Source organism: Tenrec ecaudatus, chromosome 2 (genome assembly GCF_050624435.1).
Source record: "Tenrec ecaudatus isolate mTenEca1 chromosome 2, mTenEca1.hap1, whole genome shotgun sequence".
Classification (NCBI taxonomy): Eukaryota; Metazoa; Chordata; class Mammalia; order Afrosoricida; family Tenrecidae; genus Tenrec; species Tenrec ecaudatus.
Window position 1 is genome coordinate 157,826,070 of NC_134531.1, and position 22,147 is coordinate 157,848,216.

The 22,147-nt window shown below is 43.7% G+C and overlaps 1 protein-coding gene across 1 annotated transcript in view; it reads right to left on the reverse strand.

The window, feature by feature from the left end:
* Positions 1–22,147, reverse strand: part of SH3TC2 (SH3 domain and tetratricopeptide repeats 2) — a 65,350-nt gene that overhangs the window by 10,340 nt on the left and 32,863 nt on the right. Inside the window, exons 12-14 of the mRNA XM_075541791.1 lie at positions 21,883–22,063; positions 2,479–2,629; positions 185–307 (exon numbers count right to left, since the gene is read on the reverse strand). Of these exons, the coding sequence (XP_075397906.1) occupies positions 185–307; positions 2,479–2,629; positions 21,883–22,063 (455 nt within the window). The remainder of the gene's footprint in view (positions 1–184; positions 308–2,478; positions 2,630–21,882; positions 22,064–22,147) is intronic.

Below are 22,147 nucleotides of genomic sequence, written 5' to 3' on the forward strand. Positions count from 1 at the left end.
GTAAGCAACTGAATTTGTCAAACCCTTCTCCAAGAGCCCACTAGAGAGAGCAGGGGGTTGGGGAGAAGCTCATGGACACCAGACAAGGAAGGGAAGGAAAAGGAGGACCAGCCAGCACTGGGAGGGGGACTCCACACTAAGCCACGTGTGGTCTCGCCAGGCCCTAGAGACTCAGTGAACTTACTCGGTAATACTCCACTGCTCGATGCCTGTCTCGGGTCCCATTGAAGAATACATCTCCAGCTTCTTCATAGAGTCTGAGGGCTAGGGAGGTCTCGTCTGACTTCAGGGCTGTCTGGATGGCTGCCTGGGGTAGGGGTGAGGGGCACAGAAAGGGCAATCAGAAGCAGAGAAGAGGCTTTTCAAATCTCCATAGGACTGGCATTAGCAAGATCCTATGAGGTTCAACTCTTGGCTGAAGTCCCCCAGATCCTGAATCATCTGGTGCACTTACAGGGCTGGTACAAAAGTTTAAAGATTTGGGGGTCCAGGTTTCCCCATCATGGTCAAAGATGTGCCAAAGGTCACTTCCAGTGATAAGGGTGATTTTCAGTGGTACATAGGCAAATGTTTACTATTCCGTATTTAAATGCTCATTTTGATATGCGTCATGGATTGAGCTGTGTCCTGCAAGCATAGGAGGGTCTTCCAAAATCCAAGTGAAAATTCAATTATCCTTTAATGCTGCCTTTCCACAACCTTTTTGAAGGCTCCTTGTATGTATCAAGTTGGCCAGGTTATGATTCGTAGAGGCTTGGCAGTCATGCGGTGATGTAATTTGGCAGTTATATAATGTTGTAATCATCTCCCGCAGTGTGAGCTGATTGGATCAGCTAATCACTTGGGGACCAGAGTGTGATGCTGTTGTGAAGTGCCACCAAGTGAGGTGCGACTTGGTGCACCACAGAACTAAACGCTGCCCAGTCCTGCACCATCCTCACAATTATTCCTGTGCCTGACACCGTTGCTGCAGCCCCTGTGTCCGTCTATCTCATGGAGAGCCTTCCACTCTTTCACGGCCCCTCCACTTGACCAAGCATGATGTCCTTCTCCAGGGCCTGTCTCTCTGGACAACATTCCCAGAGTATGAGAGATGCAGTCACATGATCCATTCTTCCAGGGAGCACTCTGCCCATACTTCTTCCAAGATAGCTTGTCCTTTGGGCAGTCCACGGTACTTCCAATATCCTTTGCCAGCCCCGTAATTCAAATGCATGGGTCCTAATTTGGTCTTCCTTAGGCAAGGTCCAACTTTCACATGCCTGAGAGACACTTGTGAGGCAAAAGTGTGATTAAGCACCCGTGCTCAGACCACAGGCCTGAACGGATCCCAAGGAGAGTTCCCTTGGGATGTGGCTTGTGCCATCTCTTATCTTCCAAAAGCCAAGCCCACTGTCACTGAGTCCATTCTGACGCAGAGCAACCCTGGTGGGCAGACTAGAAGTGCTCTGCAGGGCTGACCAGACGCGAAGGCTTTCCAGGCTTGAACAGCATCGCCTCTCTCCCGCGGAGCAGGTGGGTTTGACTTGCCCGCCTTCAGTTAGAGGCACCAGAAAAGTGGTTCTAACCTTCTATTCTATAAGAGACTAGAGGAGAGACAAGTGATAGAGAAGAGGGACTCGCTGCTACCAAGCAGAACGAGCCAGGAGCAGAAAGCACCCTTTTACCTTCTTCCTAAGTGATGTCCTTCCTGACATCCTCCAACAGGTCACTAGGGGTCAACGTATCAAGTCTATCCTGAAGACGCTCTCTAAATTCTGGTGGGATCGACTCCAGGCTGTTCTTTGGCTCTACAAACTTGTTATAATTATCTTCAGCTTCAACATGAACGTGCTTGTGAGCAATTGATGGTCTATTCCACTGTCGGCCCCTAGTTGTGTTATGACTTAGAATATTGAGCTTCTCCATGTCCCTTTTCACAGATTTAGACAAGTTGATTCTTGTGTATTCTATAGGGCAAGGTCCATGTGCACATCTATATATCTCTCTGTCTTAGAATGTCCATAAGTGCCAGACCTGTGATTTGATTCCAGGTCAATCTCTTTCCCAAGCCTAGGCCCTTAATTACTACATCTTACTGCATCTCAGCTATTAAACAGTTGCAACAACAACAACAATCATGAGAATGTTGACAACCTATACACTTACCTCAATTTTCAGCAAAACTGTAAACCCAAAGTGTGCACAGTTTGGGAGAGATGGATATATTTGTGGTGCCAGGTGTGAAAACCAGCCTCTTTGCCTTCTCTGGCTCCCACTTATAAATGAACTCAGGCTGCTGGCTCCAAGCTTGGCCACTTACCACCTACCCAGCCTGTCGACACACACGCTTTTGATGAAGCGTCCACTGAGCAGCCGGTACATCCAGAACCCATTGGGAATATCACCTCTCTGGTTCCAGCCGGTCGGTTTAGAAGACACAGTGGCCTTCCCGTGATTCCAGTCAGGAGAGTCCCTGAGAACTCCGCAGAGGCCTACCTGCAGGTACAGCTCCACCAGAGCATCTTCCTGCATGAGGTAGTGGAGGCGCCCTGCCCCGAGCCAGGCCTCAGCCGCCTTGTCTCTCTCCCCGAGGTCAATGAAGATTCGCAGGCTCTCCTTGATGCAGGTAAGGGATCTCTGCAGGGACCTGGAGGCCAGACAAAAAAACAAAAACTCACTGCCATCCAGTAGACTCCTACTCATCACAGTGACTCTATAGACTGCGGTGGAACTGCCCCTGGGGGTTACCAGACTGCAATTCTTGATGAGAGTAGAAAGGCCCATCTTTCTTACCAGGAGCAGCTGGTGGTTTCGAACAGCTGGCCTTACGGTTAGCAGCCCAATGCATAACCACTACGCCACATGTGGTCATAAATATGGGGTTCACAGGGACCTCAGATTTGGGTCACCCAGCACAGCAGGAAACTGAGGTGCTTGCTGGGAATGACTTTGTCCCAGATCACAGAGAAATTGGGAACTGATCTGAATCCCAACTCTGCTCTAGCCAATTGTGTCAGCTGGAGAACGTACACAACTTCTCTGTGCCTCGGTTTCCTCATCTGTAAAATGGAACTATATTTCCAACCATTGCTGGGAGAAGCTACCAAGCTAAGAAAACTATAGTACTTAGACTAGTACTGGGCATGTAATAAGCACCTAATGAAGGTTTAATGTTATCTATTACTATTATTATTATTATTATATGACATGGAAATCCACATGTCTATGGCTGTATAATATTTTCTTTATAAGCACTAATACAGAATAGATCTCAGGTGAGTATTTGTCAAATGGATGCATGAATGGCCAATCACAGTGGTAACTGCCACTTGTCTGTCAGTTTGTCATACTACGGTGGGCTGTGTGCTGCTGAGATGCTAAAAGCGATGTCACTGGTATTTCAAACACCACCAAGGCCGCCAGATGAAGAACAGACAGTGGAGAAAGATTGGTCTCCCCACTTCGGAGGAAGGAGTCTCAGAAAACCATAAGCAGAGCTTCAAAACATAGTCTTCGGATTCTGCAGGCTGGATGAATAGAAGCATAGCATTGTCAGAGCTAGTGCCCGAGGCTAGAGTCCTGGTCCCAGAGCTCTCTAATGTGACTGAAGAGGAGCTGATTTCTCAGAGGGCGTTCGAGCCCCCGGACGTGATATGATTAAAACCTGTGGGAGAGGATCCTTCGGAGTCTTCATTAGCTGAGGGAGCATGCCTCCAGGTAAAGAGAAACAGGTGCCAGACATCTGCTCATGATTTTGGAACCTGGAATATGCAAAGTATGAATCGAGGAAAAGTTGAAAGTGGTCAGAAAATGAAATGGGAAGCAAAAAGATCACCATCCTCGGCATTGGTGAGCTGAAATGGACTGGGATTGGCATTTTGAGCCAGAAAAGCCTGCTTTCCTATGCCAGGAATACTGCAGTCAAGAGGAATGGTGTTGGTGTCGCGTTCAATGTCAAGGGGGCACCGCAGCATCAGTCATGAAGTAGTGTTGTCTGTGATGGGATTGTCTCTATCTGCCTTCCTCCAAAGTGCTGTCCCCTCCCAGAGCCGGGACTCTCGCTTCCACAAATGGACTGGGTTGGCAGGTGTCCACCCCAGCTGCCCAATGAGAGCTGTACAAAATGGTGATGCCTGGGCCACACTCCCGGGGCATCCCGGGCCTCGGCCTAGCAAGCACCTCAACACCCCGGGGACAGCTTGGTGGCCCGTGCATGGTTTTTGATTTTGTTGTTCTCTAAAGCTCTAAGTGAGTCTGGTTGCTGCTGGCGCTGAAACTGCCCTTCTCGCTCTAGAATTCTGACTGAGCGGCGCCACGGCGTGGTGTGCCTCATTTCCCCATGGGCCGTTCCCCGTGAGTTATTTTATATAAGGTAATTTTCCAGGTAACTGGGCAATATTCCTGTAGCATCTGCTTTTGAAAACTGTCCCTTTAGTTTTTCTTCTTTAAAAATAATTCCAGGCCTTTTTTGTTTCATAACTTTCTATGTAAACATTCTTTTCCAACAAATAGGAATACTTTGAATATAGAGTTTTATATAAAAAGATAATACAATGGACAAAACCATGAGGATGAATCATTTGCTTTTGGAGCTGGGAATACATTTGGGGTTGTACAATAACATATCTAAAAGGTTTCACCAGTCATGTCCATTTTTACTACCACAAAATTGCATTCATTGATCATTTAATAAAAAATAGACACCTGTTTTAAATGATTTCGATTATCCACTAGCACGCAAACCCTCACACACACATACTCACTCAGTAGTGACTGGTGAATGAGGTCAACATCTCTGGGATGTTTCAAAGTCACCACTACGTTGTTATTAGGTGCCATTGGCTCTGGCAGAAGGAAACACTGCCTGGTCCTGTGCCAGCCTCACGATTGCTCCCGTTGACCCCAGTGCTGCAGCCACTGCGGTCAAGCCATGCCATCGAGGGCCTTCCTTTTATATAAAACTCTACCCCTCTACTTTACCGAGCATGATGTCCTTCTCCAAGGACTGGTCTCTCCTGGCAACATGTCCAAGATACTTACGATGGAGTCTCACCATCCTTGCCTCTAGGGAGAACTCTGGTAATACTAGTCTGTCTTTCTTGCAGTCCATGGTATTTTCAAAATTCCTCCTCAGCACCAGAATTCAAACACATCTATTCTTCTGTCTTCCATATTTAGTGTTCATCTTTCATATGAGCGTGAGGCAACTGAAAATACCGTGGCCTGGGTTTTCAACACCTTAAAGAGGTCTTGGCAGCAGATTGCCTCATGCACCCCATGTGTTGCTCTCTTGACTGCTGCTTCCATGAGAGGAAAAAAGGAAACACCACCAGAATCCCAGAGCTACCTCAAACTGGTTCAGAAGCATTAATGTTAGGCCCCAGGTATCTGCATTTCTAAGATGCTCTAAGCAACGGTCCTCAACCTGTGGGTTGTGACCCCTATGGGGGTCAAACGACCCTTTCACAGGGATCACCCCATTCAAAGCAGTAGCAAAATGACAGGTATGAAGTAGCAACAAAAATAATTTGATGGTTGAGGGGTCACCCCAACACGAGGAACTGTATGAAAGGGTCACGGCATGAGGAAGGTGGAGAACCACTGTTCTAAAGTGATATTCACCAAAATGTGAGACTCACTGCACCAAAACATGCCATGCCCTTCCAAAAATGTGGGTCATCATCAACCCTGTCTCAGCACAGTCAACAGGGAGACCTGCGGCACATGCAGCCGGGGCTTCAAGTCCCTTGTGTACAGCAATGGAAACACAGTGTTCCCTTTCAAGAAATAAAGCCCCGTTCCAGTTTGCCAATAAGATAACGGTTGGCCTTCTAAAGAAAGTGCCAGGCAATGGGCCTTTCCCTGCCTTTCCCCTGGCATCCCACAATGAACACTGCCTACTCTCTTTCGAGTGAGACTGTGAGGTGGTCATGGTCTTCCCCAACTGAACGACAGTAACCCAGGCCACTCTCACTGCAGACCCTCACCCTCCTCTCACCCACCCCAGGGCCTCCAACCTCCGAGTAGGAAGAGTCCGGCCCCTTGCCTCCATTCCCCTCCTCATTCCTACAGGACCGGTTGGATGAAGACAGTGCCCGTTAATCCTAGCCCTGATGCGGTGTCTGCTCTGTTTCATTGATCACTGTGTGCTGTCCCAAGAAGCTTTGGGTGGCGGTTGTTCTCTCCAGACGCCAAGGTGCGAGGTCACTAGAGAGATGCTAACTCACAGGACAGGAATTCTTGAGCATTTTTCTCTTTGAGTTCACTATGACCGTGGAAAAGAGGGGGGTGTCAGGATTTCCCTGAAGGGAACACATCTAAGAAAGCAGAACCCGGCTTCTCCAACAGCACAATGGAGACTCCCTGTGGATGATGAAGAATTTCCAAATAAAACTGATTCCCACAAAGACTTCCTACAGATCCATGATCGCCAGTAAAAAAAAAAAAAAAGCTGCCTTGACAACTAAAATTGGGAGCGTCCATCTTTCTTTCCTATCACCACTCATCAGCCCCTTTTTGTACATCTGCTAGGGTCATATGAGCCCCAATTCATCTGTCCTTTATTCATACTTTGATGACTTGCGTGTTGCTAGGATACTGGAAACTATATCACCAGTGCCTCAAGAAGCAGCAGGGTCACACATGGTGAACAGGATTCAGCAGAACTTCCAGACTAAGAACTACTCCCACTACCCAATGCCATCGAGTCAATTCTGATTCATGGCGACCCTATTGGCATGGTGGAACTGCCTCGTGGGCTTCTGAGACTACAACTCTTTATGCGAGTAGAAAGCCTCATCTTTCCCTTGTGGAGTGACTGGACTAAGACTAAACAGTCCAAAGATAACAATAAATTGTTCATTTCTGAGGGATTGACAACTGAACACCTTATGAGTGGCAATGAAGCATCGTCTGACACAGTGCCAGAAGAGCCCCTCGGGTTGGAAAGACTCTCAGCATAGGACCACCTGCCGCCTCGCCCATCCTCCGCCCTTACATGATTTGACTCATAGCAACCCTCTGTAGGATTTCCCAAGCGGTAGGCTTTACAGGGGCACACGGCCTCGGCTTTCTCTTGTGACTCAGCTGGTGGATTTGAGTCACCAACCTTGTGGTTAGCATTTCAATGCTTATCCAACTGCACCACCAGGGCTTGCTTAATGAAGTGATGGAGCAAAGCTTTCAGGAGCTTTGCTTATTGATAGATTCCAATTCAATATTAGAAGAAATTTCAAATGTCCATTAGTTTCAAAATGTGGAATGTTCGAAGCATGAAGCTATGAAAATTAGAAGTCATCGAAAATGAAGTGGAATGCATAAATATTGCTATCCTAGGCATTAGTGAGCTAAAATGTACTGGCATCAGCCATTTTGAATCACGCAAGCCTGTTGCTTACTATGCTGGGAGTGACTTAAGATGTGGCACTCATCATCAAAGAAGAACATTTCAATAGATACCTTGAAATCAGTGCCAGACGTAAGAGGATAATATCTACAAGCCCGCAAAGACGATCAGTTAGTAGAAACATTATCCAAATTTACCTACCAACCCCAAAAGTCAATGATGAAAGAAAGAATTCTACTGATTTCTTCAGTCTGAGAACTATCAAACATATAATTAAGATGTATTGATAATTACTGGTGATTGGAACATGAAACTTGGAAACAAAAAGAAAAATTGATAGTCAGAACATATGGTCTTATTAATAGAAACAAAGATGGAGATCATGTGATAAAATTGTGCAAAATCAGCGACTTCTTCATTGCAAATGCTACTTTTCAACAAAGTAAACAGCACCTGTACACGTGGACCTTGCCAGATGGAATACACAGATCTCACACTGACTACATCTGTGGAAGGAGACAACGGAGAAGATTGTTCCTTGTTGTTAGTAGTGGCAGTGCTGCCATCGAGTCAGTTCTGACTCACAGGGACCCAGTGTTCAAAAGAATGAAAAGCTGCCTGGTGCTGTACCATCCTCACAATTGTCCTTATGGTTGGGCCGATTGTTTCAGACACTGCATCAATTCATTTCATCGAGAGACTTTCTCTGTGTCACTGTCCTTTCATTTTATCTTATATGATGCTCTTGTCCAGGAACTGGCCTCTCTTGATAACATGTCCAAAGTTCCCCTAAGGAGCATCCTGGTTGTGCCTCTTGAAGATCAATATTATTGCCAAAACAAGGCCAAAGGCCAACTCTAGAGTAGACTGTCAACTGCTCATACCCAAATTCAGTTTGAAGCTGAAGGAAACTAAAACAAACTTGGGTGTACCTCACATGAATTTAGTGACCACCTCAAGAACAAATGTGACTCACTGAAAACTAATAGCCAAAGCCAAATGAGTTGTAGGATAACATCAAGAACACCATACACGAGGAGGGTAAAATGTCATTAAAAAGACAGTGTAAGATGAAAATGAATGTCAGAAGGGACTTTGAAACTTGCTCTTGAAAGTAGCGCAGCTTAGGCAAATAGAAGAAATGATGCAGTACAAATACTGAACAGAAAATCCCCCAAGGCATCTGGAAAAGACCAAGTTAAATATTACAATGGAATATGCAAAGACCTATAGTTCGAGAGCCAAAAGGGAAGAACATTCACAGCATATCTCAAGCTGAAAGAACTGAAGCAGTAGTTCAAGCTTTGAGTTGCAATATCGAAGGATTCCATGGGCAAAATACTGAAATGATGCAAACCAAAAAAGCAAACAACCGCATTGTCATTAGAACTGCCCCTCTGAGTTTCCGAGACTGTAACTCTTTACAGGAGTAGAAAGCCCTATCTTTCTCTCAAGGAGCAGCTGGTGATTTCGAACCGTGGATCTTGAAGTTAGCAGCCCAATGTGTAACCACACTAAGCCGACCAGCAAGGCTCCTTTTGGAAGATTCAGAAAGCATGAAAAGGAAATGGAAGGAATATACGGAGTCACTGTGCCAAAAAGAATTGGTGGACATTCAGTCATTTCAAGAGCTTATGATCAAGAATCAATGATCTTGAAGGAAAAAGTCCAAGTTAGACTGAAGGCATTAATAAAACACAACCTCTGGGAATTGATGGAATAGCCATTTGAAGGTTTAAAACACCTGAAGCAGCACTGGAAGCGCTCACTAGTGTATTTGGAAGAATGTTACCTGGCCAGCCAACTAGAAGAGATCCATATTTGTGTCCTTTTCAAAGAAAGCTGGTCCAACAGAGTGTGAAAAACATTGAACAATATCATTGGCATCACTTGCAAGTATAATTTTGCTCAAGATAAGTCAAAAGGATCATTGCTAAAGATAATTCAGGAATACATTGACAGGGAGCTGCCAGAAATTCCAACTGGATTCAGAAGAGGACGTAAAACAAGAGACAACAGTGCTACCTGGGATGGACCTTGGTTGAAAGATAACACCAGAAAGATGTTTACTTGTATTTCATTGACTGTGCAAAGACCTTCAACTGCGTGAATTGTAACAAACTATAGGCAACACTAAGAGGAATAAGAATTCCAAAACACTTCATTCTGCTCATCTGAAAGCTATACATAGACCAAGAGGTTCTTTTGAACAGAACAGAGAACACTGCATTGTTTAGGATCAGGAAAGGAGTGCATCAGAGCTTGATCCTTTTACCAAATTTATTCAGTCTGTATACTGTGCAAATAATATGGTAAGAACAGGCTCCAACAGTTCATGATCCTAGTAATTCCTGCTACCACCCCCAGTCTCAATGTCTGGTTCACCTTCCAACTCAGTCTCAGCACCTACTCATCCCGGGCAATCCCAGTTCTCGGACACTCCTGGACCATCAAAACCTGAGGCTCGTATTGGTATCTCCTCTCTGTTTCAGTCTTGATTCTTCTTTGTCTCTTTTTTCCTGACCCCACAGTGAGTCTCTGGGGCTGAGTCCCTATTTCTTCCTTCTTGCTTGGACATCTGCCAGGCTCAGAGTAGAACGACCTTCGTGGCATTCTCTTGACTCCGATCTTTACACAAGCGGATCACCACATCTTTCTCCTATGAGTTTCTCAGAGGGGTCAAACCTCCAACCTTTTGGTTACCCACTGGGTGCCACCAAGATTCCTTAATCTTTCCGTATATGATGGGAAAGTTCATGGGAGAGTTCATGATCAGAAAGTTCATGGGAAAATTCCTTTACCTTTTAATCCTATTCTTCTATGAACTTATGGAAATCCCCTGGCAAATTCTCTCATGTGAAACCCTAAGCTGCGAGGGTTCTGACTCCATTTTGCAAATGAAGAATCCAAGTTGATTGTTTTTCTTTTATGTTGTTTTAAAACTTGACTAAACTCATTCTACTCATCTCTAAAGGTTTCATTTGGGGCTTTTTACTGTTTTGTCTTATATTAATAACAATAATGGTAGCAATTGCTACCTGACGCTCACTGAGCACAAGATGTGATAGGTGCTTGACTCAAGACCTGGTGACTCAATAGGTACACGTTGAGGGGATAAGCCACAGGCTGGTGATTCAAACCAACCAGTTGATCCAGGGAAGAAAGATGTGACCGTCTGCTTCCATAAGACTCCAGCATTAGAGACATTAGAGAATTATTCTATTCTGTCCTAAAAGGCATTACACAACAATAAAGACAGGTTTATTTTATTATATTGTCATAGCAACCCTAAGAGATCAGTACTGCTGCCATAGCTGTTCTAACAATGAGGAAATTAAGGCTCAGCAAAGTTAAGTGATTTGGACAAGATAATAACTCTGCTTAAAACAGGCTCTATCCCTAACTCCACAACCCTCGAGCAATTTTTCATTTCAGATTCATAACCCAGTATGTTGAAAATGTTTGCTTTCCTTTACAACTTTAACAAACAAGATTTTTTCAAAGGTCATAGCTATTTTAAACCTTGAACAAAGTTTCCTCATCTGTCAAAATACCATCGTCCTGGAACCAGCGTCTACAAAGGAATTCTCTCCTTGGTGAGGGTCACCGAAATGCTAGAGATTAGTCGTATTACTTATGGTAAAAACCAAACATTCAACTTTGCTTTAAGTTCTACAGACATACTAGTAAAAAAATTTTAAGAAAAAAAATTGAGAGTATTGTATTCACATGCAAGGAATTAGTCATTATTTAGTGATGACCTATTACACTCAAGGCATTCCTTCTTATTAAAAACACTATCCACATCCTTTGTAGTGCTTACTACAAGTTTCAGGATGCCTTTGGTGATTTTTATATAATGCCTAAGAGGTGGAACTGCAGATTAGGCTTTGTGCTGCTAACTTAAAGGTCAGCAGTTGAAACCTACCAACCACTCCAAGAGAGAAAGATGAAGTCGTCTGGTCCTATAAAGATTTGCAGTCTTGGAAGCCCCATATCGGGTCTCTATGAGTCAGTATGAGACTGACTAGTCGTGTAAAGATTTACTGTCTCATAAACTCAAAGGAGCGGTTCAATTTTGTCTCTGGAGTCACCTGAGTTCAGACTGACTCAGTGGCACTGGGCTTGGGTTCGAACAAGGATAATACATAGAGCACTCATTGATATTCACTCCACCACAGGGCTTGGTGAACTACGGCCCACAGCCCCAAACCAACCTGCTTTTGTTAATAAAGTTTTATATGAATAATATCATCCTCGTTCATTTATGTGATCATACAGATGCTGTTGAACTCTGGCTGCAGAGTAGAGTAGTTATGACAAAGACCATATGGTTCTTTACAGAAAGCCATTTCTGATCCCTGCTCCAGACTCAGGCTGCATGGGTATCAGTCTCTACATGTGGCCTCCTGTGAGTCACTTGGTGCTATGGATTGAATCCTTACTACAAAGAAAGATATGCTGACATCCTAACCCCTAGCACCCGTGAGTGTGCTTTTGTGTGGAAACCGGATCTTTGATGATGTTATCAGTCAACATGAAGTCATGCAGGAGTAGCGTGGACCCGAATCGCATATGAATGCTGCCCGTATAAAAGAGGAGAAGGGACAGACACAGAGACACAGACAGAGGAATGCGTTTAAAGATGCATCTACCAGACAAGGGTCACCTTGGGATGCCGGAAGCTGGGAGAGATGAGCACAGAGCTTCCGCTGGAGCATTAGAGGAGAGCACTGGCTTGCTAACCACTGATTTGGGGCTTCTAGTCTCCAAAAGTGTGCGTCAATAAATTTCTTCTTTGGTTAGTCACTGGATTTGTGGTGTTTTGTCATGGCTGTCCTAAGAAACTGGGACTAAGTTATCCATTTCCATAGCTCGTCTTCCTTCCTCTGGTTATTCTGAGATATAAGTGAGTCAAATGGGTGCAAAGTACACATTGTTGGCAAACAACACATGTTCAATAAATGCTTTCTATTACTCTCTGACCAATATCCTCACTGTGGATATGCATTATATACCTTTGAAGGCCCACTGCCTCCCTAACTCCCCACACTCCAACCCTCCATCATTGCCTGGTAATCAGCTGTCTCTCCTTTCCTTCCCTCTTTCCCCATATCCAGTTGATCATCACATTCTGTCTGTTGGGTCTGGGAAAGATACTCTTCATGTGCCCTCACCTTTGTGTCACTGCTGCACATTCTTCCGCCCAAGAAACTATTTTCTTATCCTTTCCTTCTCTACTTTTCAAATTCTTACTTTTCCCTGGAAGCCTTTCTTAAAAGCTGCCATCTTCATAAAGCCTTCTAGTAAAGATCTGCCTCATCTTTAGTTAAAAAAGGTTCCCTCATTTCCTCCAGATCTGTCCCTGCAGGTGCCACCAATTTCTTCCGTGGAAGTTTCCTGATTTGTTTTTGCTTGTTACAGCTTCGGATTTTGTGAGAATAGAAATCCTGTGGGAAGAACTTAGCTATAGAAATCAGTCTATTACATCAGGGACTTCCCACTTAGTAAATTCATACTAGAAACAAGTGCCAGGGGGAAAATTTGCCCCATTTGATAATTTGTTTATGTTCTTTTATGAGTCACTGGGTACCTCCTATGGATTCCCCCTTCTGCCTCAGCTACCAGGAAGCTGAGAGCTAAATTCCAGTAACCACCTTTGTGTCTATTCCTTGTTTGTTTCCCAGAGCGTTCTGTAGGAGTAGTTGATTATATATAATATATAATATAGCATGACAGCGTGATGGACTAGACATTCTGCACGACAACGGTGGGCTTATGGTTGCCAGGGGCTCCTCTAACTTGTAAGGTACTTCCCCATGTTCTTCTTACAACCACTCATCTTGGTGGTAAAGCGAAGGAGTCAGTGTTTGTTTCCTTCCATTTGTCAAAGCCCAAACCTTAAAGAGTAGAATGACTAACTAGTAGGATTAAAAGTAGCATTAAAAAGTAGTAGGATTCCCTGAAAGTTGGCTTAAATGCCTCCAAAAATCTTCTGTAAAAGCAAGGAGGAAACTGGCACACACACCTTTTGTTTTAAAGTCAGATTCAACTTTTTCAGAAGTCTGAAAATTAACCACAGGCTTGCAGCAATACATGGTGCATCCTGTCTAAGTAATAGAAAGAAAAAAACAAAGGAAGAAAAAAGACAGAGCCTCAGAGACCTCAGGGGCCCCACGAAGAATACCACCATCTGCATACTAAAGGCTCCAGAGGTGAGGAGAAGGAGTTAGGTAAAGAAGGACTATTTGATGAAATAAAGCTAAAAACATCCCAATTAAAAAATTTTAAAACAGTAATCTAAATATTCAGTAAGCAGTACTCTAAACATCAAAGTTTATCTGTGTATGATAAACACAAAGAGATTGACAACTAGCGGAATCATAATCAAATAAGTAAAGACAGAGAGGGAATCTGGGAGGCAGCAAGAGAGAAGTAATTCATCATTTTAAAATTTTTCTTAGTAATAGTAACACCTTGTTTCTCGATAGAAATTAAGGATTCCAAAAGGCCTGATATATTCAAGGCACTCAATGAAAGACTTTCAGGAAAGAACTTTATAACCAGCAAAACTGTCCTTTAAAAAGAGAAGGGTTTTGTTGCGGTTGTTTAAGAGGAAGAAGGAGAAAATAAGATGTTTCCAAATAAACAAAAAATGAGAGACTTGGCCACTAGCATAGGTGCTCTACCAGAAATATGAAGGGGATTTCTCCAGGTTCAAATGAAATGAAATGATATGGTCACAACAATTCATATTAAAAAAATTAAAAGCATCAATAAAGGTAGCTATGTAAGTAAATATAAAAATATAGTACAAATGTACATACTTTGGGTTTATAACTCTCGGATTTAAAAACAGCTGAATAAAGCAAAGGTTAAAAAAAAAAACTTTGCTAATGGGCTGATGAAGTATAACAATGTAATATTTGACAACAATAGCAGAAAGAAGTATGAGAGAGAACAGAACTATACAGGAGCAAAGTTTCACAAACAACTAAGGCGCTTGGCTGCTAACAAAGAGGTTGGAGGTTCAAGTCCTCCCATAGGCATCTCAGTAGAAACATCTATCAATACACTTCTTAAAAATGTGCTGTTTATAAACACACACACATGTTTATATAGTTACATATATATCTGAGTAACTACATATGAAATTATATATACAATGTATATAGGCCTTCTTTCACTTACCTTTGCATTCCAAACAAAGCATGTCTCTACAATTAACAGATGGCTGCAGACAAGTTTTCTCAGTAATATAATAAAATTCACTTGCATCCTTATGGTACTGCCATGGCGTGAATTACATCTCCCAAAAATTATGACTTGGCTAGATCACCGTTATAACTTGGCTAGATCACAGTTCTCTGGTTTTGTCAGGTATACACCGAGGTAATGGGACAGTCATATACTGATCCTCCATGATGTAGTCTGATGAGATAATCCAATAAAAAGATTAAAGGTGGGATGCAATAGTCTTAACCCTTCTTCAGCCTTGATCTGCTGCAAAGAGAGTTTGCCTGGGGAGTGGGATCTCTAAAAAGAGATCAAAGGAGAGAGAATTGAGCAACTATCAGAATGACTTACAAAGACCAAAAAGGAAGAGTCGTGGGTGGAGTGCTTCCTTTGGACTGGAGGTTCCTCCACTATGAAGCTTCTAAATCCAGGGGAAGACTGATGCCAAGACAAGTGGGGAGTTCCAAGGGATGCTGGGATCACATTTGCTCAAAGGAGAGAAGGACCTTACCCCAGATCGCTTGGTGTGGGGGGGGGTGGGGTGAGAAAGCTTTCCCCTAGAGCTGGCACTCTAGAAAGTGTACGTCCAGGCTCATATGCTGTGAAAGAATCAATCTGTTAAAACAATCTACTTATGATAGTTCTGTTTTAACAGCACTAGATCATAACTAAAGTGCCTTCAAAAAATGGTCCCATCCAATCGGTGGCTTCCAAGGAGACTTGCTGGTCTAGTTAAATTCAAGGCACAGAGGTCAGGTCAGAAGGTATGATGAGTACTTTTCGGAATTTCCAAGGGATAATCTTGACAGATTTTCCTAAAGGACAACCGGTAGGCTCTTTAGTATGAAACTGGAAGAAAGTTGGTCAGTATAGTTATACCAGGGATATTTTCCATCAAGACAATGCAACAGCTCATTCTTCAAAGATAAGGATTGTCCTCTGAGACTTTCATTGGGAAACATTACCCCATCTACCCTGCAGCCCTGAGCCTGCCCTTTCACACTTCTTTTTGTTCCCCAAATCTCAAAGAGTGTTCAAATATAAAAAGAACATAATTTGAATTCCCCGATGATGCCCTAACTGTCATTTTGACATAGCATCAGTCACCGAGTGCACAATTATTTGGGAAAGGGTTAGAGAGATGGAAACACTGCTTTTCCAAGTGTGTAGACCCAGGTGGGGACACGTCAAGAAACAATAGCTCCATGTTTGAATAAGTCTTTTTTGAATGAGAGTTTCTATAATTTTGAAGCAATATTTTTTTTACTTACCCTAGTATATTTATCTTCAAAATTAGTCTCTGTAAGTTTAAAAAAAGAAATCATATGAGAGTGTTATCCCACAACAATGGATTGAAATTAGAATCTGCTAACATAAGGACATTTGGGGGTTCACCAATATGTTAAAATTAACCAACACATTCTTAGATAACCAACTGATCAAAGAAGAAGTCACAAAGATAATTTAGAAAACTCTGTTTTCTCTTCATCTCGTATAAATCTTAGACCTTTTACAAAGACAACTTAGAAATACTTTGAAATGAATGAAAACCAAAAATATACCCACACACTAAACTTAGACAATACAGTGAAAGTAGGAGTCAGAGGGAAATTCACAGTTGTGAATGCTTATTTTTAAGAACAATAAAGATCAAAACCAATAACTTAACATTCTACCTCAAGACACTAGACAAAGAAGAACAAGAAGAAAGGAAATAATAATGAGTAGAACAAAATAAATAAGCTAAAGAAGAGAAAACTATTAAAATCAAAAACTGGTGCTTGGAAACGTTTGTTGTTATTTTTTTTTTAAGGCAAATTTTAGCTAGACTGTTCAAAAGGAAAAAACAACAGGGAAGACTCGGATTACTGAAATTGCTAAACCTTGAAAGCATTAAACTAAGCAAACGAAGGTTGTCATAGACTTCTTGACATTGACTGATTCCGGGTGTTTAACTTTTCCAGTATAGGCAAATCCAAAGTGTCAGAGTGTACATTAGCGATTGCCAGGACAGGGAGGGAGGAGAGGGAAGTAGCAAATGACTACTAACAGGTACAGGGTTTCTTTGTGTGGTGATGCCAATGTTCCGAAATAAGATAGTGCTGGTGCTTGCCCAACTCTGTAGGCATAGACTTTCATGAACTGACATGTACACTTTAATCGCTAAACCACAAAAATGTACACCTTAAAGGCTGGATTATATGATATGTGAATTATTTCTCAACAAAACAGTTATGGTGGCGGGTAGGTGGGGAGAGGGCTTTAGATCCATGCCCAGCTCAGTTTGGCCAACACTTCTACAAGATTTCTGGAGAGCCAGCCTGTCCGAATACTTGAAATGACAACATGTTCACTCCCACGCAGAGTAGACTACTCATCTTTCGGTAGTTCTTTTGGAGAAATTTTTTCTAACCATTGAATTGCCCAGTGCCTACTATAGCATCTGACATAGATAGGAAGGGCTTCAAAGTATAGTAAAATGCTGGGTCAACACAGCATAGTGTTATTTTTTTAATGAGAAGGGCAAGCAAGAGAACAGTATATTATGTAAAAGAACATTATTTCACTTAGACAAATAAAATCTACACGTTATATGTGAATAAAACCCATTGACCTGTAGGTGATTCCAACTTACATCAACCAACCTGGATCAACCATCTTACATCAACTGCCTGGATCCCTGCACAGACATGTGTACATTGCTGTGTGTCTCTTCTCAGCCAGGCTCTGTGCTGGCTAGCCTTGAGGGCTGTCCACAAGTAGTTTCTGGTCAGGTTTCTGCCAAGACCTTCCGAATACACTTCCTAGTCTTTCAAAACTCTGAAAGCTTAAATTTCTTATCTTCAAAGTCTCCTGGAACACCCACAATATTAAGAATCTGTTTCTAAACATTCAAGAGTCTTTGGAGGCAGCTAAGATGGCAGGGATTGTGGTACTGATAAGACTAAGGCCAATGTCCGAATAGCAGAGGTGACTGCTCCCACACTCAAACATTCAGAACTGGAAGGTACTTGGCTCAAATCTACTTCATAAATGAGACAAGCAAAAGAAGTCACCTGTATCAGATCACATTATCAGTTCGTGGCACGATCCGGTTTCCTGACCATTCACCCAATGTTAGGTTTCCTGAATGCTAATCCACCTGATGGCACAAGAGCTGGGAGCTCAGTTGCTTTCCAGAAGATTGGCATTTGGAACCCACTCGAAGATTCTGTGGGAGAACTCTGCTCCCGAAAGATGCCTCCCTGGAAAACTCCACGGGGCAGTTCTACCCTGTCATGAGGGGTGGCTGTGTGTCAAAATCAGCTTAGCAACACAACAGCAATCCGATTCGGCATCCATTTCTCCCGGGTCTGTGGCTATTGACTTCTTCTGGTCATTTTTTAGACCAACTGTAGACCGACTCCTTCTTCCTACCATTCTCCTTCCCTAAGAAATACAGGGACCCTTTACACTGTCCTCAATAAGGATTCTGCAATCCATGCTGGCTGAGTCCAGGGCCTTCTGTCTAGTTTGTGCCTAAGTATTTCATTGGCATGTGACAGCAAACAGAGGAAGACTGAGTAACAAAGGCTGGCCATGGGGTTGGTGTTGGCTGGGAGCCATGATGAACTAGCATCAGGGAGAGACACATCAGGGAGAGACAAGGCAATAAGCCCAGCACATATGTACCACCCTGGCTCTAACCAATGCTTGCTCTCTCTCTCTCTCTCTCTCTCTCTCTCTCTCTCTCTCTCTCTCTCTCTCTCTCTCTCCCATCGAGTTAATTTAGGAAAGAAGAGACACGTCTTGTGGGTTTCCAAGGCTGTAAATTTGTAAGGGAGCAGAAAACTTCATTTTCTCCCATGGACCAGCTGGTGACTTTGATTGAACTGCCGACCTTGCAGTAAGCAGCCAAATGCATACCACCAGCACTCCCTTTGTCCTTGAAATCCAACTTTCTCAAAGGCTAGTTCCAGAATACTTTGCCATGAGCATATGACTGTTTCAACTCACAAGTTAATTTAAGCCTGCCCTCTGGAGCTGATCCAGACCCTCCAAATCACTAAGGTGCCCTGGAATGGAGCGCGGCAAGCTTGAGACCAGGCCTCCTGTTCCATCTCATGCTGGATCCAAACCTCCCTCCCTGGGAACGAAGGCAAAGACAATGAGAGGTCCGGAGGACACTTGATTCTTGTGAGTAAAAGAGAGAAAGAGGGAGCTCAAGGGAGCCAAAGAGAGATCGCATTATCTGATTATCCACCATCTGACTATCCAGGCACTGAAGTAACCATGTTGCCTGGGGAAGCAAAATTTGTTATTTAATTAGCATCTCCTGAATGAGCTCTCGCCCTCTGCTGTAACACCAGCAATTATCCTCGCTCTGTTTTAGAAGTCATTCGCAATTATGACTACAGCGCTACCATGCACAGTGCAATTGAAAACCTCTCGAACCAGGCAGGGTTTAATGAGCTCTAATTAAAGGGTTGCTACAGGCCAGAACTGGATAAGCACTCAGCTGCTAACCAAAAGGTCAGAAGTTCGATCCCACCAGCCACTCCCTGGAAGAAGGATGAGGCAGTCTAAAGATGAAAGCCCTGCCGGGACAAAGACCTGAAAAGCTGCTCCTATGGGGCCTGCAGGCTGGGCAAGCCTCCTGAGCACGTCCACTCCGTCCTTCAGGACGACCAAGCGTCGGGCCAGACTCCCCAGCACGAGCTGGGAGAGAGCGGAACCGCCAGCCACAGGGCAGCGCAGACAAAGAAGCATCCACAAAGTCAACGAAGAAGGGGAAATCAACGGGATGGCCAGAGAGTTCTCTGACTATCAAAGAGTTCACAGAGGTCTTTGGGTAAAAGAGTGAAGTTTGGGTATTGATAATTCCCCTCAGATGGACCTGATAGGAGGAAGTCAAACTGTTCCACGAGGTTTCTTAGGCTGCCATCCTCAGGGAAGAGCTGGTCGGATCTCCATCCGGCGGAGCTGCCAGTGGGTCAACCCCCCAGTCTTTGGGTGAGCAGCGAAGCACTGCAACCCATGCACCACCATAGTTTTTTTCAAAACAAAGAAACAGTCATTTTAAAATCCTGAAAAGTATGTCCCTGTGTACTGGGACCCAATTTTGAAGACATAGTTAAACGCAAAAAAAAAAAAAAAACAAAAACACCTCTTTTGTTTTTTGTTTACCTTAAGATAGAATGCATAGCTGTTGTGATTATAACCTAAATGCTCTGACCAAAAGGTAGAAACTTAGGATCATGGTTTTCAGTTCTGATAAAACTTTCTTGCCATTAAAATGTCCACGTGTGCTTTCAGTGAATTAATGTTCGTTCGCGAATACCAGTTGCTTTCTGATAATGACGACATCCTGAGGGGGTCCCTCCTCCTGGCTCCGCCGGCCGTCTCTGTGACTCATATACCCTGGGCATGGCCAGGTGGGTTGTTATGGAAACGCACAAACCGTAGCACCATAGCTGATGTGACTGAGACCTTTCTATGTAGGCACTAGGCACTGTCCTCTGTGCCTCGTGGGTATTTATTGCCGGTATTTCTCACCATAACATTACAAAATAGACGCCTTTTGTTGAGGATGGAGTTGGGTCCCCCAAAATATGTGTTGAATTCCTGGATCTGTGATGTGAAGTACCTTTTCTTTTTGTTGTGTAAATGAGGTCACACTAGTATAAGGTGGTTCCGAAACCTCATCACTTCTGAGTTATAAACACAAGAGAAAGACTGACACTCAGGGAAGACAGAAGCCATGTAAGGGCCATCTACAAGCCAAGCATCACCAAGAAACCAGGAAAACCTGAGGCCACAAACAAGGAATCTACGCGGCCAAGAGCCTGACTGGGACTTTCAGCGTCCAGAACTATGAGAACATAAATTGCTGCCCTTTAAGGTTAACCACATCTGAGCTTAAATTGTGATCAACCAATTTGTAGGAGGCTGTGGAGGACTGAGCGAGCCCAAAATCCATCTGCAGAACATCTCATCAGATTAAGCCTCTGGCAGATCCCCTCTAGCCACAGGCAAGGGATTTGCTACCAGACAGAGATTACTGTAAACTTGATCACGGTGGATCAGACCAGAGTATAATAGGATTCTCGGTCAGTTGATCTCCCTCTTGAGCCAACCTGAATTTGCTCAAGGCTAAAATATGTCTCACTTGTTCCACCAGAGAAATTCTTCTCTGGCTTTTTAGACATTGTTGTTGGTTTTCTTTCTTAGTCTTTAATTTTATTTTTATCCTTATATTATTACTAGTTTCTTCTTCCTGTTTAGTTTTAGATTTGTGTTTTATTGTTTCTGTTAGATGTCCCGGTTTATGAAGCACAGAAAGAATGGATGCATAGAGACAATAAGGATGCAATGGTTTGGGAGGAGGTGTTCTATGAGGGAGCAAACAGTGAATTCAGGAGTGGGGAGGAAGCATTAGAACTGATGGTGATGATATAGGCAACTCGCTTTAAAAGTGATATAACTATGAAAGTGTATGATATTTGACTATTATATCAAGAGCACTACCAAAAAGAAAGAAAGAAAGAAACCACACTTGGCCAATGACTACCATGGGTGAAGGCCTAAGAGTTTTTGCTGGGGGGGGGGGGCGTTGAGTTTATGTTCACGGTGGTGGAGTAATTGGAAAGGGATGTCAATGGTGGTACAACATGGGAGTATAATGAAAGGCACTGAATGATACATGCAGGAATTGTTGAATTGGAGAATGTTTTGTTGTGCATATTTTGGCCACAATTTAAAAACATTACACAAATAACATTGAGCACAAGGAAGAATAAAATGTTCCAAAATTAATTTTGGTAATGATTGTACAACTCTTCTTGATATGATTGAACTACTGAATTGTATGATCTGTGGTTGAAGTGCCAGTAAAACTATTTAAAATATATATTCACATACGTATTTGTGTCACAGCAGCACTGGGTCACTGATAGGAAGCCCTGGGCTATAGAGTTTACACATTGGACTTCAATCTGCATGGCCAGCACTTCAAAACCACCAGCAGCTCCAAGGGAAAAAGACGGGCTTGCTACGCCCATAAACAGTGATAGCCTCGGAAAGCCACAGAGCGTCGCTATGAGCCAGCATGGACTTGACAGCAGCGAGAGGTAGCAGAGCACCCTCCTCTGCCTGGTAGAAAGGTGAGGCCTGCCGACAGTAAGCAGCTCGGCTAAGGCCACCCAGCTGGGGGCGCTAGAACTCTTTACCACAAGGCTCAGCACCATGCACCTGCACTTGGATGTGGCTTCCTAAGAGAGGGACCATGTTGCTTGATGAGGAAGGAGCGAGGCTGCTAAGACTCCTGAGCCCCAGCTCACCTGCTTGTGTTGAGGTTCCGGTAGAGCTGCCCAAGGGACTCCAGCAGTTTCCCCTCCATTTCCCGGTCCCTGAGCTGCTGCGCAAGGGCCAACCAGTGTTCGTGGTAGGTGATGCATGCTTCGGGGTTTGGGGACACAGAGCTGTAGAAATGGCAGAGGGATTTGGTGACCTGAAGCTGGCCTGAACATAAAGCGGGGAGACGAATGAGAAGACCTGAGAGGGCACTGAGGAACAGTGCTCGACCGCGCGCATCCCGGAACACCA